Genomic DNA, 17976 nt, shown 5'->3' on the forward strand with positions numbered 1-17976 from the left:
GATGAGGCTCATTGATTTTTAAAGAGTGAATTGGTGCAGATGCTTCTGTGGGATTAATTTGGAGATGGATTACTGGCTGAATTGGTTCAAACCAAAGTGTGTCCAAACACTAGACTGTCTGCACTGACTTGGAAAATGACACCAAGCTGAAAAAGACTGAACCTTTACTACAGTTCAGTCCCGGTAGTGAAACTACTATTGGCAGGGTTAACACAGAGCTGCATGTTTCATTCAGAGTAAAAATACATTGGCTCATTGCAGAGAAAGACTAACCTTTTCCTGCTCTCTTTATCTCCGTCTCTCCCTCTGTGCTTAACATAATTTGACTAAAACCCCTATAATCCTGGCAGATAATCTGTGAAATGGTTTTCTCCATCCTCTCCCTCTCTGCCCTTACCGGCCCTTGTGTCTGCCTTTTTTCTCCTTGTGCCCTCCAGGGGGCCCAACGTTAAGCCATGCTGGAGACCAGCATTAAGAGGGTCAGGGTTTGAGCGTTTTCATATAAACTGCGTCATTTAAAAGAAGCAGGGCGGCAGTAAATTAATCTTCTCGTAATTCTTTTTCCTCAAACAAATGCTTTTACATCTTTGGTTTCTGACATCTGTGTTTCACCGTGCTGTTACTTATGATCTTAGCGCAAACCAGCTGTGGCTCATCAGTTATTATCAAGACCTTTACACAAGAGACAAACGATTCCACAGTGACATTTTAATCTACCCTATAATTAAGGTTCATATAAATGCATTGCTTTCCTATTCATTTTTTTTTTTTTTTTTGCATAACCCATCGTGATTTTAATTTCTTTTTAGGCAGAAATATTTCAGCTTTTCTTACAGATTTATTTAGATAATATATAGTTTGAAAAAAGAACCTCAAAACTAATGTGTTCCTTTTTCTCTTATATTTTTGGTAAACAGTTAACAGATTCAGAAAATATTAATAGCCAAAAGATGTAAAAAAAAAAAAAAAGCTAAAATACATTACCTCGGGAATTTGTGGGAAAAAAAGAGCTACAGTACCTACAGTAAAATATGTTAATTGATCCAAATACATGTGGAAAAACACAACCTCTTCACCGTCTCCCTCTTTAAAACACACTGGCAGCTGGTTACTCAGGAGAATGGCCTGGTTACAGCCGTTCTACACCAATACACTCTGGACACCACGACTGGGCCTTCGTTTTCAGAGCGAAATAACCTATTAGGTTGGTAGAGTGCACTGAATCCTTAAAGAAATCACAGATCCTGACTTTAGTTCTTTTCATGTGAGGAGGAGAATTTTCAAATTGTACCTTAGATTTAAAAGTTCAACGTTGAAACGAAACCAGCCCTTTAAAGGTTTGACCTGTTTGAACTACCCTCATAGTAAAGGATGCTAGTAGCAATGTTATTTTGCTTGAGTACGGAAAAGGAGGCTGATCAAGATTTTTAATCGTGAGCTTCAAAAGACAGATCCTGGGCGAGGTGATCAGAAAAGGCTCTGTCTCGATGTTTAAGGGCGTTTGTAATCGTTATTTTCCTTGACCTTCCTTGACCTTTGGCTCTTGACTTTTTGACTCTGTCAACCGTTGTGTCACAGATCCCACAGATTAGCTACGCCTCCACTGCTCCAGAGCTGAGTGACAACAGCCGCTATGAGTTCTTCTCCCGTGTGGTGCCTCCTGATTCCTACCAGGCCCAGGCCATGGTGGACATCGTCAAAGCCATGGGCTGGAACTACGTCTCCACTCTGGCATCTGAGGGCAACTATGGAGAGAGCGGAGTCGACGCCTTCCTCCAGATATCTAGAGAAGCAGGTAATATGTTAAGTCCGATAGTCCATTCAACCATCCAACCAACCTTCTGTCCATCAGCTCTTCCATCCATCCATCCATCTGTCCATTAGTCCATCCATCCATCATATACTGTATTTGTGGTAGTTTTGATAGTTTGATATCATGATATCATCTTAGGTACTTAAAACTAATGTTTTAAATCCAATGTTTTGTATAAAACCATCTTTACTACAGCAGGTGGCTGCACAGCACTGGATTTTGCCCAAACTTCCTGCAGAGAGGAGCAAACAGAAATGTAAGGCTGACAGATTTCTCACATGTTAACAGGAGGTCTGTGCATTGCACAGTCCATAAAGATTCCTCGAGAGCCCAGACCAGGAGAGTTTGACAAAATCATTAAGAGACTAATGGAAACCTCAAATGCTCGAGGCGTCATCATCTTCGCCAATGAAGACGACATTTGGTGAGTGACGCTTCTGGCTCTGTGAGGCACAGTCAGTCAGACTGATAAAATGTAGTTTTGGTTTTTTTCAACCCACCTATAAAGACGTTTTATCTTCTTCCAGGCGTGTACTGGAGGCTGCCAAAAAGGCCAACCTGACTGGTCACTTTCTGTTCGTCGGCTCAGACAGTTGGGGGGCAAAAAGCTCCCCAGTACAAGATCAGGAGGAGGTGGCTGAGGGTGCAGTTACCATTCTGCCTAAAAGAGCCTCGATCGATGGTAGGTAGTTGTGTCGAAAGTATGGCCCGGGGGCTTCTCTGTGGCCCACAATTTCTTACAGTTTTACAGATTGCCATCAGGATACTGTGTCATTTTGTCCTCATCTAAAATATGTTTCAGGGCATCTGTTTAATTATGTTCAAACACATTTTATTAGGGTAATTCTTTACCAGGTTTTTGCTGTAAAAGTTTTTTAATGGCATCCCTCTTCCCTTATCGCAGTATTTTTTATTTTTTTAATTCTTGTTTTTATTTTGTGATTTTTTTTGTGGTATTTATGTAGTTAACAATTAGGTACTTTCTTGGCTTTGAGCTGAATTTTTCATATTTGTTGAGTATATTTTTTGTTAATTTGATTCACACAGGGTTTAGTCTTTGTCTACGTCTAAGTCTAAGTTTTATAATCTAGCATCTCAGCGATGAAGAAAAGGCCTCCTAACCAATTTTGTTCTGTCAAACCTGTCCAGGGTTCGACCAGTACTTCACTTCAAGATCCTTGGAAAACAACAGGAGAAACATCTGGTTTGCGGAGTTTTGGGAGGACGACTTCAAGTGCAAACTAACTCGCCCTGGTATCAAGTATGAACCGGGGAGAAGAAAATGCACAGGTAGAATGTAGAAAACAATAAGAAAAACATTTATTTAATTAAATTTAAAAAAAACCTAAAAACATAAGGCTTTGTTTCACCCTTGACTCTCTAACAGGAGATGAAAGAATCAGCAGAGACTCTCAGTATGAACAAGAAGGAAAGGTGCAGTTTGTGATTGACGCTGTGTACGCCATGGCCCACGCCTTACACAGCATGCACTTGGACTTGTGTCCAGGATCTATGGGCGTCTGTGAGAAGATGGACCCTGTGGAGGGACGAATGCTCCTTCAGTACATTCGCTCTGTCAACTTCAATGGTGAACATTTACTAACCGTATATCACACTCAACACATTTGACTTGAATTTATTCCTTTTTCTTAAACAGCTTGGGAATTTAAACTAGATTCAGTTCTGTTTTTACAAAAAACTGGACCTACTTTTCCCATTAATGATTCCACAGCCAGATCAATGATCCCTCTGATTTTCTAAATCACCAATATAATCTAAAAATGATTCACTCTGTTTCCCAGACTTCATACTATAATTTTGATATGTTTTGTAATTTTGGATAACAACTTGAAAAGAGCTGCTTGACCTATTTTAGATATGATTATTTTCCTGTATTTCAGAATTATTTTTATTATTATTTTATTTTATAATTATTTTGGAGAGTTTAACAAATGTTTATAGTAATATATTTTTGGCTATTTTAAAAAAAATTCTAGCTTTTGCCTGTTTTTGGAATTTCGGTTGGATTTCTTAAACATTTTTCTAGCTATTGTTACATATTTTAGTTAATTTTAAATATAATTGTATTCGTACCTTCACTCTTTGTGCTTATTTGCTAATTGTTGGACATTTAGATCTATTTTATGTCATCCCTTTATCATTTGATCCTTATTGGCTATGTTTAAAAAACCAAACTTTTGTCTTATGTATGACAGCTGGGACCTTTGACCCTTTAGTCTGACACACGTCACCGTCAAGTAAAACTGTCTGTAGAATCAGCAACATTAGACTGAAGGCACCTATTGCTTGTGTTGCAGTTTGAACCTTACAGCAGTGAGTACAAAGCACCTTGTTAATTCAGAAATACGGAGCATTTTCAATCATTTTCACGTGAATGTAATTCACTTTTGTAGAAAACAGAAGACGTCGGCCTTGAAATGTTTCGGCAAATGCACTTTTCTCTTCAGCACATGCTCTCCCTGCGGCCGTGTTCCTGCTCTTCCCTTTTCATTCACTTCTTTCATTAAGAAGTCACAGTGTGAAGAAGAAAAGCAGTGTTTTGTGAAAGCTCTCCTCTTGCTGAATGGCCTTGGCCTGTATGGAAGGCTTTTCTGATCGAGTGCCTGCAGGCACCTGAGAGGAACATTCAATCACATTAGGGCAGCAGAGCAGAGAGGGCTGAAAGACTCCAGACGTCAGAACATCCTGCACTCAGCTTTCACATGGCTGCACATGTTTGGAGAAATCAAACATGAGAAGTGTTCAGCGGTAAAATGTTTTTTAAACTCAAATCTTACCTTATTTCCACCTGTCTCCATCACACAGGCAGTGCAGGGACCGGAGTGATGTTCAACGAAAACGGAGATGCTCCTGGGCGCTACGATATCTTCCAGTACCAGCTGTCTAATGTTAGCAACCCTGGCTACCAGTTCATTGGTCAATGGACAAACCACCTCCGACTTAATGTAAATCTTTATCAAGTCTCTCTCTCTCTTTTTTTTTTTTTTACATCAGATGATCAATATCCCAGAGGTCTTTAGTTTGAATGTGTAGCTGAAAGCCCAGCAGTGGGCGTAGGAATCTTCAAACCTACAAAAAAACATTCTTTCGTTGGCTAAGGTTAGCTAGAGCTTCTTCAAACCTACAAAAAACCATTCTTTCGTTGGCTAAGGTTAGCTAGGCTAGCTATAATTACAGCTATAATTACAGTGAAACAGTCAGAACATGTATTTTTGAAGAAGTGCTCATATCTTTACCTTTCGTGACCCAATTTTGACATTGCTCATTCCTGATGACCCCAGAGACATCTTTTTAAGTCACATGGTCACAGCCGTCAATCAAAATGTGCCAGCTCAGATATTTTCATATGCTGCATTTTCGTGTACCGTCCCTGTTTACAGTTAAAGAATAATTTGAACAGAAAAAATCAGTCATTTGAAAGGCTAAAAACGCTGCCTGAACCCCGTGTCTGTCTGGAGACCTGCTCTGTTTTCTATATTAAATTCTAATAAGCCTCTTGCATAACAGGCAAAACATCTTTACACACCAAGACACTTCAGTTCTCACTTCTGAACTTCTTAGTGTCCAGAATGGGATTAACATACTGTACCTCTGCATTCCCACCCTCCCACGTGTAAGGTACCGTACCATAAGAACTCAAACCTGGGCTGTGTTCACAACCAGCAGGACGGTTCATGTTGTGTTGGTTCATATGCTAACCCCGACCCTGACCCTCTGTCTACATGTTACCTATTCATAATAACATGGCTTTGCTCTCTGGATATATTTATACTTTCCCTTTACAGCCAGAGGAGATGCAGTGGTCGGGCGGTGATCGCAACATCCCTGAGTCAGTGTGCAGTTTCCCCTGTGAGTCGGGCGAGAGGAAGAAGATGGTGAAAGGAGTTCCCTGCTGCTGGCACTGCGAGCTATGCGATGGCTATCAGTTCCTGCTGGACGAGTTCACCTGTGACATGTGCCCATTTAACATGAGGCCCTTGAAGAACCGCACAGGGTGTCGGCCCACGCCCATCATCAAACTGGAGTGGAGCTCTCCCTGGGCCATCATTCCTGTCTTCCTGGCCATTCTGGGCATCTTGGCCACAACCGGAGTCATCGTCACCTTCGTCCGCTTCAATGACACACCAATAGTGCGGGCGTCCGGCCGAGAGCTGAGTTATGTGTTGCTGACCGGCATCTTCCTCATCTACCTCATCACGTTCCTCATGATAGCTGAGCCCAGCATAGCCGTGTGTGCCTTCCGCAGGCTGCTGTTGGGTCTGGGCATGTGCATCAGCTACGCAGCCATGCTCACCAAGACCAATCGGATTTACCGCATCTTTGAACAGGGCAAGAAGTCGGTCACACCCCCAAAATTCATCAGCCCGACTTCTCAGCTCATCATCACCTTTATACTCATCTCAGTACAGGTAAGAACTGAGCAGGTTGTTGTACTTGATGGGTTTCTGCATCTAAACTTACCATGGAGTTGTCCTTGTATTCTTGTAGTTACGCTAATATTACATTTAAAAGCCAAATACCTAGAGTTGATTTTGTTAAGACCACAGTTGGACATTTAACCAATCCTCTAACATATATAACATATGCTCAGCTTCGGATACTCATAAATGCACAAAGGATGGTTCCATACGACTTTTTCAGGGCCGATACTGATACCGATATCAAATATCTGCAGATACCAATATCAATCCGATACCGTCCCTGTTTACAGCATGTCACACAAAGTTTAGTTGCGAATTTGAGCTGAGGTATCGGATCGCACAGCTATAGAAGTTTTTTTCAACGTTCGATCCTGACCAATATCGGACCAATACAAATCCTGATTATCAGATCAAGCCATTCATACAATGTGTATGTTTTTTACATTATAATCGTTTCGTACTCTATAAACTTTTCTCTCTCCACACAGTTACTGGGTGTGTTCATCTGGTTTGGTGTGATGCCCCCCCACACCATCATCGACTACGAGGAGCAGAAGCCCCCTAACCCAGAGTTTGCTCGTGGCGTCCTGAAGTGTGACATGTCCGACCTGTCCTTGATCTTGTGTCTGAGCTACAGTATCGTGCTGATGATTACCTGCACGGTGTACGCCATCAAGAGCAGAGGAGTTCCCGAGACCTTCAACGAGGCGAAGCCCATTGGCTTCACCATGTACACCACCTGCATTATCTGGCTGGCTTTTGTCCCCATCTTTTTTGGCACGGCACAGTCAACTGAGAAGGTGGGGCTGTTACTTTTCAGAAACGTAATCTGGGCTCGGATTTCTTGTTCTTGACACATTTTATGATCACAGCAGCATACCCATGTTACGGCATGTGAGAATGACATTGTGGCAGTGTCACAATGTCATTCTCACAGCAAATTGTTCTTTTAGAAATATTTCATTTTTATTTTTTGCTTATAAATCCATTTTGAGGATACTAGAACATGTTTGGTTATTATGTTCCATTTATTATTAAGCTTTAGCAAAGGTTTAGTGGATAAACAAAAGTGGATCAAATCTTTTTTTTAAATCCTCTACTATGTTGGTTTTTTTTTTTCAAACTCATTATTTACTTTTCACTGATTCTTGGCTAGTGGCTCTCTGGAAAAAAGTTTAACTAAAAGAACAAGAATAGGGCAAAAAGTACAAGCTGAAATTGTTAAAAAAAGCAATTTCTAAACTTGTTGATTTAGGTTTAAAACTTTTGCAGGTGTTGTTCTCATCAGAGAACTCCTTCTGGATTCTAGTGGGACGTACTTTTGTACTAAATCAAGGAATGAAAACAAGTCTCTGCAAATGTTCTTTCAGTTAAAGGATAGAAACAAATGGACCTGCTGCTGAGCTCCAGAGATTTCGACCAGTATCTGTTCACCTTTGGTTAATCCAATAAAACACGACACAGCTCAGCGCGGAGCAAAGATATAGTAATAACACAGACAGATGTTTGTTACGACGCCTTTTAAAATCTGTCTTAGAACTTTTCAACTGATTTGGAATTTACTATTTTAGTTCTTATGGCAGCTTGACCTTGGTGTCCAGGAATGTTCAACGAGAAAAGAATTGACTTACAAACTAAGTCAGTTGTCAATCACTGTTGGCATGCATTACTATTATAAAGCCCTTCTCTGCTGATGACATATTAACACTGAGAATGTTTCTGAGTCATATCCCAGCAGCTTCCCTCTCTCTAGATATGGCTTTTTTCTTCCGTCACAAAGTTAATGGAGTATTCCCCCCCACCCCCCTTTTTTTAAGAAAGAGATTGACTTAGATTAATAGAGAGATATTATGAAGCAGCCAAGCTGAATCAATTTAAGCCTGAGGTGCTTTCAAAGTGTCTTACATCCTCCAACTGGAAATGGATCAGGAGAACAGAGGAGAGCAGAGTTAAAGGAGGTTAGATGAACCGAGGGACATAAGAAACCCCTCACTCACTCAAATATTCTGTTCAATTAATCATAACACTGGGAGAAAGAAAGGACTAAATATAGAGAAGAACCTTTGTCTGGCAGTCACTGAGCTCCACAGATCCCAATAACAGGAAGTATTTACCTGTTTGTGCATATTTGTGGCATAGGTACTTGGCATAGTATCGTGTATAAATGGTCTTGTCCGTTGCATTTATTACTAATTACTACTAAGTCCAAAAATGTCTGAGCAACCAACCCTACATGAAGTACCTAGGCTGACCTGCTGGGGGTGCTAGATTGTTTAAAGACATCTGTTTTAATGTCGGGACAGTCTGTGAGAACAAAACCACCGAACCAAGAAACACCAGTGAACTGATTATAAGTCCTTGGTTCTCAAACTATGGTGCATGTAACACTGGTTGTACTTGGCCTCCCTCTAGTGGAGTGGCTCTACTAAAAAATAAGAGCATCTCAGAACTGGAAGATCATTTTATTTCATAACATATACTTTTTACGACAGGGTTTTTGACATAAGTGTGTGTGTTTGTGTCAGGTTAATGACGGCATGAAATTCTCATGAAGCCGTCTTGAACGTATAGCAGAGTTACATCCCGGCCAAGTCCTCGTACATCCTTCATACCTAGATTTAAAGCTAATGTGATGCTTTTATCAAATGTCATGCTGATCATTTATTAAAGGAAGAATTCCCTTAATAAACCCTTCAACATTTTTAAACTCCTGGTCTGTTTTGCTCACAGTGCTGGTTTTTGTCTAAAAAAAATCCACTTATCCTGTAATAAAACAGACATTAGTGGAACCCTTCTAGCAAAGTCTATCAGATTATTTTTCGCCTTTAGCCTTTTAAATTACAGGATTATGTCATTGTTAGAAATGGGCTTGAAGAAAAAAAAAACACAGAGTGAGTGAGTACCAGGCAGCCATTTTGTAGGTGCTATCAGGACAATAGAATTAAAAAAAAGTCCAGGAAACTACGATCATGTCCTAGTCCAAAGTTAGTCCAGGTCTGGAGACACTTATTTGGACATATGACACAGCAGTCCCACTGCCACAGCACCTTATTACAAAGGATGGGTCACAGTGGTGGGTTGGAGTTCTGGTCCAGTCACAGCTGCCTACGGTGCCACACACTCTTGGATTTGATTAGGAGCAGCATGGAGTAAACATGGCCATATCCTATAAATAGAATTTCCTTTGGTGACTACAAGAACCGGGTCATAAATCATTCATCAGAGGAAAAACACTTCCTTCTGTGCGCAGGGAAAAAAAATGTAAAGACAGCCCTAGAACGCCACTGAGACTAAATATAATGCTTTATTTATATATGTAGTGGCAAAAATAATGATTTGGCCTGTTGACAGCTGCAGCTGCTGAAAAATTCAATGATGGCTTCTACTGTACTCTGGCAGTTATTCTGTTTGATATTTGGTTTTAAACTAAATTTCAAGCCTCTGATTATTTTTGGTTTTTCGCTGCAGATGTTCATCCAGACCACCACCCTGACGGTGTCCATGAGCCTGAGCGCCACCGTGTCCCTCGGCATGCTCTACATCCCTAAGGTGTACGTCATCATTTTCCACCCGGAGCAGAACGTCCAGAAGAGAAAGCGCAGCTTCAAAGCGGTGGCGCAGGCAGCTACTGTGTCCACGCGCCTGTCACAGAAGTCCAACGACAAACAGAACGGAGAGTCCAAAATTGAGCCGGACAGGTCGCAGTGAAGGGACGTCTGTCCAAACTGCATGGCAGAGGCGTTGTGTGCAGGTTATTTTTTTATTCTTATTTTCTTGCTCCCTTGTAGCAGACGGAACGATACACCAGCATCGACTTTTCTCCTCCTTCTGTTTAACTCGTCTAAACACACATGGAACAAAGCACAAAAGAACACACCCTCATCCTTGAACTGATTCTTTACCATATCACACACTCAGACTGTAAAGATGATGAGGTTTCCCAACATCTTGATCCGTACATTAGACTGGTGAAGGGTTGGCGTTAGGGCTGCACGATATGAGGAAAATATGAAGCATGTGGATATTTGTGACGACCAATGGGTTGTTATCATTTGAACTTAAAACTCTGTTACATGGACGAGTGACACGAGGAGTGGGTCAGTCATCGTGTGACACCAGTCACATCTTCAGTGTAGAGTAATTCACTTAACAGGTGCAATAATTAAAATATTACTAACTCTCTGAGTGCTGACCAGAACAGTGTTGTGTGTTGAGGACCAAAATAAAGTTTCATAATTTAATTTGTATGAAGCAGAAAAATGAGAATCCCAGCATAAATCAGCGTAGTTTGGACGTCACGTAAAACCACGACTTTAACGGTCTTCTGGCAGCAGTGACGTGCAGTCAGTGGAGGCAGGCGAGGCAGTGACGTGCGGTGAGCTTCACCACTGACAGGTCTGAGGCCCATGGGCACAGAGTGTGACAGGTACACGTGGCTGCGTTAATGGGTTTGAAAGTTCTGAAAAAAACGAACTAAACCTGCAGAACAGGTCATTATGTTTGGAGTGTTTTATAGGAAAATAAATAGAAACAGTGTTGAAATAACTTGTACAACGTTTGTATGATGTTGTAAAACGTGTCCATAACAAGGGGCGTTCAGGTACCATAGGAAATTTGAGGGAGAAGAATGATACGTCACCTGTAATAAATAGCAATAGTAAACCTTGCTTTCCTGCGATTTATACTCAAACACACTTATATTCTGACTATTACGGTAAATGTTTCGATTAAGGTCAAAATTTGAAATATTAGTTTCTTATTTTTTTGCTTCATATATTTGTACATCCACCAGAAGAATCAGAAGAATCAGAACAAGAATCAGGATGAAGTTTATCAGAATGAGTCATGAGTCAAGGAATTGGACGATTATATTTTTAGGGTGTGAAAATGACTGACGTTTTTTTTTTACCTTCAGTGCACGTCATGAGTGAAATGACAAAATGAGAAATGAGAGACGGCAAACTTATATTGACCTTTCTCTACATGCATCTGATAGTTTCTAGTGAAAAACAAAACCTAAAATCTTGTGTATTGATTTTGCCGAATGCTGATGAATTGATTTCTCATGGCCGGCTGTGAATTCAACATATTCTCTGAGGCTGCAGACTGAACTGTTGTCACTGCAGGGTGGAAGTCAGGAAAAGGACTGTGAATGCAGCACTTGTCTTTTTTTAATCTTTGTTGCCAATGCCAGGTCCTCTCCTATAGAACATGATGTTAACATATCTGTGAAGCAAGAGATGAGGAAATACATATGGAACTGAACTGGGAGGGTGAACATGCTTAGACTCTGTGTGTGTTGATATCTGGATCATCAGCAAACCTGGGTCATGTCTTTGCAGAAATCTGTGAAGTGAAACTGATATATACAACATGCTCTGGCCTTCACTGGACAGCTTAGGTCATATGACACACATGGAATTTAGAGCTTGCAACTGAAACCCCAGGACTGTCAGGACAACGGTATCTGATGTTTCCTTGGACCCAAACCAACAGAGCACTTCCTGTCTCTGGTAGATCTTCGAAAGGTTCTCCATCCAGCTTCTTTATACTTCCTGTATTTTTGTCATATCACCTGAAATTACTGATATTCACAGGCTCTACATCCGTCCTTTACTCTGCTTCACTTGTTCATCCCATGAAACTGCAAACCTCTCTCTCTCTCTCTGTGCTCCACCCCCTACCTTGATTACTTGCATAGAGTGGGTTTATGGATCAGTAAGGTCACATCTGATTGGCCAAGCACAGTAAGATGCAGGGGGTTTATGCACAGATTATGACATGTACACTCTTTATCAGAGAGAGAGATCAAGCACTGCTCATATGTCCATCAGCATATTGACCACACAGTGACAGTAGATGTGGGTTACATCGTGCAGCTTCAGTCCTTATTATTTTTACTCTCCTTGGAGAAAAGTGTGTGGAATCTCTCCCCAGTGAAGAAAGGATGTTCGCTAAATTTCCAAACGCACTGCATGGATTATGTGTCGACTGAACATGAATGTTTTTGAAGGGTTGTTTATGTGTTTGTGGTTTTCTTTTCCTTCAGTTAACAATCACCAAAATCAACATTGGACGCCTGTAAGACCAGGTTAGGTTGTGTGAGGAAGTCAGCATCCAGTGTAAAAAACATTATGCAGATAAAGTCTATTCTTCTTTCATATACATCACCCTTCTGTTACTGTTGCTGCTGATTTAGTTCTGCAGGAAATTTGAAATTTTCACTAACTCACAGGAAATATTCACTTCTGAACACCCCACAGGATTTCATCGAGTGCTTGAGGTAGAATAAATATATGGCATATTAATTATCTTTCAGGATAGGAAATGTAAAATGATAGCAAGAATGAAACTCATTCATTCATGCTTTATTTGTTTGCATGTAGTTTAGGTCAGTAACACTACACTCAACTCATGATACATTTCACAAGTTTTCACAATACAAATTTATTCTTTTTTTTTTCTGAAAAATTATGACCAAATGCAATGATCCATTATTTGTAGGAATTGCAAAATACCATTACCAACTGAAATGGTCTGGTGCACCACATCAACTGAAACTGTTATCTTAAATAACAGAACACAGTACAGTAATGCACATTTCTTTACAGAAACAGGTCAACTGAGACAACACTGCCCTCTACAGGAATAGGCAAGGAACTGTTTCAGGTTGAAAAAGGCACAGCTCCACATTCACATTAGTTAAAAAGTCAAGTTTATTGTTTTTAATTGGGGTTTACAACACCACAGTCTAATACAACTAAAAATATTTCCACATGATGATTTGGTGCTATTTAAATAAATTATATACATTTATATCACACCAGGCAGCCTCATCATCAGAGAGACAGTTTCTTAATATTCGGCAAAAAGTCACTGGTGTGTGTGAAGCATTCAGATGTTCAAACAAGTTCCAAACAGAGACACAGTAGCTGTAACAGTCAACATCCAATCAAGACCAAAAATTAAAAAATTATCCAGCAGGTTTGTTTTTGTCACCAGTGTGTCAGCAACAGTCTTCAGACTTCACCCTGAGGAGGTGCAGCTGAAGTTCACTCCAGAAAGCTGTCAAGTGTCAGACAGGTTTCAGCTCTAGGTGGAGGCCGCGTCACCTTTTTCCTCTTAGCTTTTATCAATGGGCGGATCTCTGCCAGAGGAGACTGCAGTATAAGGTTAAGGGGGAAAAAACATCCTAGGCACATGCATGAGTTATTCTGCCAAACATGGATGGATCAATTAGGCCAGAAATCACAAAAATACAAAAGAATCCTGTGTGACAGAACAGAAAGGATACAGGCTGGATGAATTTGGTTCGACCTCCTAATCCATCATAACCAGTTCTCACCTGTGAGGAGACACAGTGCACCGTCAGTCACTAGAACTACAGCACAGTATCATACATGTTGTCAAGTGTTTTTGTTGCACTCACAACTCCAGGTTTCCGCTGAGGATCCAGCATGCTGCCAAAGGTTTTCTTTCTGAACAGAAGAGAATTCTTCAAGAACGTGTCCATGGATCCATCGTCCTGGTGAGTCTGAGGTGAAGACACAACATCAGAGGTTGAATAAAGCGGCTGATCGACACGAACGGATTCCGTCAGAAGACTTTTCAAAGGCTTACCTTATTGGCTGTTGCACTCTTGTCTCTGGGTTTGGACGTGGTTGTCCTGAAAAAAAGAATTAATTACATTAGGGAAACACTGATGTTAGTTTAGAGAAACGTAGAGTAGATCAAACTTGATGGGCTAGATCAGCTTTGTGATGGCGAGTAGAAATTATCTTCCTGAGTGGCTTATCAAATTGTGTAACAATTGTTTTTCTATTTCTATGCTAACCACGCTTCTACTTATAATTATGGTGAGTGACATGAGTGAAAGGACTCTTACATGTAAACTGTGATGATGGGGATGAGGAGAAAACTTACGCTGGAGGGTCGAGACGCATCTTCTTGGAGGAAACCCGCCTCTTGGCCACATCCTCTGGTGTTGAGATGTCATAGGTCATGTTCAGATCTATGTCCTGACTGTCAGCTTGCTGGTGCAGACGTGGCTGCTTCAGTTCTAGAGGAGCGGGACTAATAGTAAAAACCCTCTTCATTAAACACAGGACTTTTTCTTTGTAAAAGGATGGTTATTATTCCATGTTAGATGAGACAACGGTTCAGTGACGAAACAAACCTTTCAAAGATGAGACGGCTGAGGGCTTCGTTTGTTCGGGTTGGTGTGGTCAGGGTCTTCTGAAGGAACTCTACTTTCTTCTTTAGACTCTGCAGATAAACAAGTACATTTTTTCTGTCATTCAGCTATTTCTTCTATTTTTGCAAATGTTTAAAAAACCAAACATTTTGAGCATCTATAGAAGTGGATGTAAGTAAAGGTCACTCACTGAGATTTCCTTGTCAGCGCTGGTCAGATCATTTTGCAGAGCCTTCATGTCGTCCTTACTTTGATTCACCTCAACTGAAGCTTTCTGCAACTAAAATGGAAGAAAGACAACATTTTCTTTGTTCTATGTGCAGAATATTTCAACATATTCAAGACATCGATGTGTCATTTATACAAGGCTACCTTGTTGTTGGAGGAGAGCACTTCTCTTTTTAGCTTCTCACACAGGTCATGTGACGATTTAAGGCTTCCTTTCAGGTTGTCGTACTCCCTGTGGAGAAACGGAAAATAGAACAAATCAAAAGTAGAAGACGTGGACACTGTGTTTCTTACTTAATGACGTCTGTTAATGGCAGACGGTGGATAAATTGAGAGTTGCATGTTAGCAGTTACTTCTGTTTGTTCTGTGTGGTATTTTATTTAGAAAGATAATTACTGCCACCTGCTCCTCTTTATAACATGGTGTTTCACAGTGTAGTGTCTGCTTTACATACAGAAAGGTCCTGGGTTTGAGCCCCAGCAGAACCATATACTTAGACCTACTAATGTGAGTCTCATAGTTTAAGTAGGATAAGGTTTGATCGGACAACACTTAAAATGAATTACTCACTTTTTCAAGGAGATGCAGTAGATGGAGAGCTGCTCCACTGCTGCATGGCTGACGCCCATATCTCTGACCATGGACTCCACTTCGTCTCTCTGACCCCGCAGCAACATGTCCAAACTGACAACAAATTTATAATGTAAATTAAAACATTACCACTGAGGTGCTCTGGGCATGGCACTGTCCCCACACACTGCTCCCCAGGCGCTCAAAAAGCTGTCCACTGTTCACTTTGGAAGTGGGTTAAATGCAGAGGTCACATTTCGTTGTGTGTAGTGGTGTGTGTCACAATGACAAGGAGTTCACTTTCCTTCCTTTTCTTTCCTTCTAAAGGCATGACTCATTTTTTCGTCAATAATTTCAAGAAGTAAAACTCGTCTATTACAGACACTTATTACACACAGATGTATAACACTGGTTCAGTAGGCTTATTTAAGTTCATGAATATTCATATGTTACATTGACAGTACCTTTCAAAGGTTTTCATTTTGGTTCTGAGTCTCTGGGCCTCCTCTCTGGCAGACTGGGCATTCTTCTGTTGTGTCTCCAAATACACCATCTGCTTCTGTTAGACATTGTAAAGGTGACGAAATAATTAAGAATAACAGACAAGTTGTAAAACACTACAGGTTTTTGTTCAGCAGCCAATAAACCCCAACAACATACTTTAAGAGTAGAACAGAGACCCTCCTTTTCCATGATCTCCCGCTTTCCCCTGTCCAGGTCCTTTTTCTGCTTGTCCACCATTTCTTTCAAAGTGTCCATCACTTTCTGTTTGTCCCGCCAGTCTCGCTCTACATAAACAAAAGGCAGATTACAGCAGCTGAGGATAAACTGATTTTGAGGATATGTAGGGAATGTCTGGTGATGTCTTGTCCACTTCATGTTAATCAAAGTAAATGAATGTAGTTGCTGACCTTTGGAGCTCAGATGTGCCTTCAATCGATCCAGCTCATTCTAAGAGAAAAAATATAAAAATATATACATTTAGAGCAGAATATCAGATGGTTTCATTTCTACAAGAAAACATTCATAACACTATAAAATATAGATGTTTGGGGTTTAAATACCTGAAGACTTTCAGGGTCTAAGCGAACCTCCTCCTCCTCACCAACATCGAAGAAGAGCTTGCTGATTATGTGTTTGGTGCTGACCTGTACAGAGCATTAATGCGGGCTTGTTCATTCCTTTTTTTATAGTTCATTACAACAAGAACTCATACAGTACATAAAATTCACAACCTGGTGGTTAATTATAAACAAAGTATGGCAAAACTAGTAGAAAACAAAACTCTTGTCTTCTGTTATCTTGGACAAATTGTTTTGAAAGTTGTTTAGGTGATATATGTTTTTTTAAATTATATTTGAAGAGCTCATTTAGGTGTTTGTTTACCTTTTTTGTATTACTGCTCCATTGCATAGAAAGACAGAATTTTAGTTACAATTTTTGCAATTAAAATCTTTACTATCAAACAAATCATTTGCTTTACGTTAAAATCAGTGCTTAGTATTAAAAATATTTGTATTATTTTCAATATTGTAATATTTACTCAGGAAACTTAAAATATGACCCCATTTTAGTATTAAGAATTTTCTCATTTTTACGTACAGCTGGTTAAATTTAGTTTTCGATTTTAATTTAAAACTGCCCTAGGTAAATAGGTCCTATATATGAGCTATGCTTATTTTTGGCAAATTATGACTAGCGTACGTGTCGATTTATGTTTACGTAATACTCTACCTGTTTCCTGCACTGTGGACAGGTTTTTGTTGGTGCTGTCTGAAACCACTGGATAATACTAAGAGGAGACAAAGAAAAGTAATACACGTTTAAGATAATTCGGAAATGTGTTTTCATTATCTCTTAATGTGCTAACAAGGCTCACCAGTCATAGTGGAAAGTGTGTCCGCAGTGTATGGCAGCGACATCTTTGGAGTGATCGAAGAAATCAGCACAAATTATACACCGTGCTCGGATAGGCATATTTAACGCCAAACGTAACGTCCTGAAATGGTCATAAAAATAACATTAACAATGAATGCTATAAGCTGCATGGACACTAGCCTTCGCCGGAAGCGAATTTCAACGTCAGGCTTACCAAAATTAGACGTTATGTTACTGCGCAGTCGTTTGTTAGGAAGTGAATCATTCCCAATTTGACGACAATCCGGTTAACATCGTTTTTCACAGTTTAAGCAGTTCTCGCAAGACATAAACTTGTTAGCTTACATAAACACGTCATTAGGTATCCCCGCCTTACGTTCAAAACAGGCCCCGCCCCTGGCGCTGAAATAATACGTCACTCACTCTCGTCCACTCAGCTCTTTCTGCAAAAACAATTGGGTTGTGACATTGACATGTTTTCAGTTATACGTTTTCATTTTAAGCACAAAATGTACATGTACATTTACAACACAGTTCCAAAAATAGTTGTATTTTTCATGTTATGATTAAGATTATGATTAAGTTCGGTTTTAGCATCAGTTTCATTATAATGAACAACGTCAGAGTGAAAATTGTCTGGAAGTAAAGGGTCTGTGTATAAGATATGAAGAGAAGTCAGTACGATACTCGATGTTAGCACATTATATTTTAAAATAACTGAATATAATCCAAAATATATATTAAATGTACTAAAATATTACAAAAAAAACAACCATTAGGCACAAAACGAAAAGCCTACAGTATACGTAGCTATAATTTTGCCAAAGATAGCACACTAGCTATTAGTAAA

General features: G+C 40.1%; 3 protein-coding genes across 3 annotated transcripts in view; 2 read left to right on the forward strand and 1 right to left on the reverse strand.

The window, feature by feature from the left end:
• The window catches only part of grm6b (glutamate receptor, metabotropic 6b), a 20604-nt gene extending 10608 nt beyond the window's left edge, over positions 1–9996 (forward strand). Inside the window, exons 4-12 of the mRNA XM_008320463.3 lie at positions 1579–1795; positions 2102–2237; positions 2341–2495; positions 2963–3103; positions 3201–3401; positions 4640–4779; positions 5620–6243; positions 6744–7055; positions 9724–9996. Coding sequence (XP_008318685.1) covers positions 1579–1795; positions 2102–2237; positions 2341–2495; positions 2963–3103; positions 3201–3401; positions 4640–4779; positions 5620–6243; positions 6744–7055; positions 9724–9963 — 2166 coding nt within the window. The 3' untranslated portion in view covers positions 9964–9996. The remainder of the gene's footprint in view (positions 1–1578; positions 1796–2101; positions 2238–2340; positions 2496–2962; positions 3104–3200; positions 3402–4639; positions 4780–5619; positions 6244–6743; positions 7056–9723) is intronic.
• LOC103386273 (contactin-4-like) overlaps positions 1–17976 on the forward strand; it is a 695358-nt gene that overhangs the window by 183363 nt on the left and 494019 nt on the right. The gene's annotated exons all lie outside the window — the stretch shown is intronic.
• On the reverse strand, positions 10144–17555 carry traip (TRAF-interacting protein). Its single transcript, XM_025060311.1, has 16 exons — positions 17341–17555; positions 17128–17247; positions 16983–17040; positions 16313–16396; positions 16160–16199; positions 15909–16036; positions 15713–15807; positions 15249–15362; positions 14822–14909; positions 14640–14729; positions 14432–14520; positions 14179–14328; positions 13876–13921; positions 13685–13789; positions 13550–13600; positions 10144–13415 (listed from the first exon to the last, which is right to left on the reverse strand). The coding sequence occupies exons 2-16, from the start codon at positions 17223–17225 to the stop codon at positions 13308–13310; spliced, it is 1344 nt and encodes a 447-aa protein (XP_024916079.1). The 5' UTR covers positions 17226–17247; positions 17341–17555; the 3' UTR covers positions 10144–13307.

This window comes from Cynoglossus semilaevis, chromosome 11, assembly GCF_000523025.1.
Source record: "Cynoglossus semilaevis isolate Cse_v1.0 chromosome 11, Cse_v1.0, whole genome shotgun sequence".
NCBI lineage: Eukaryota > Metazoa > Chordata > Actinopteri > Pleuronectiformes > Cynoglossidae > Cynoglossus > Cynoglossus semilaevis.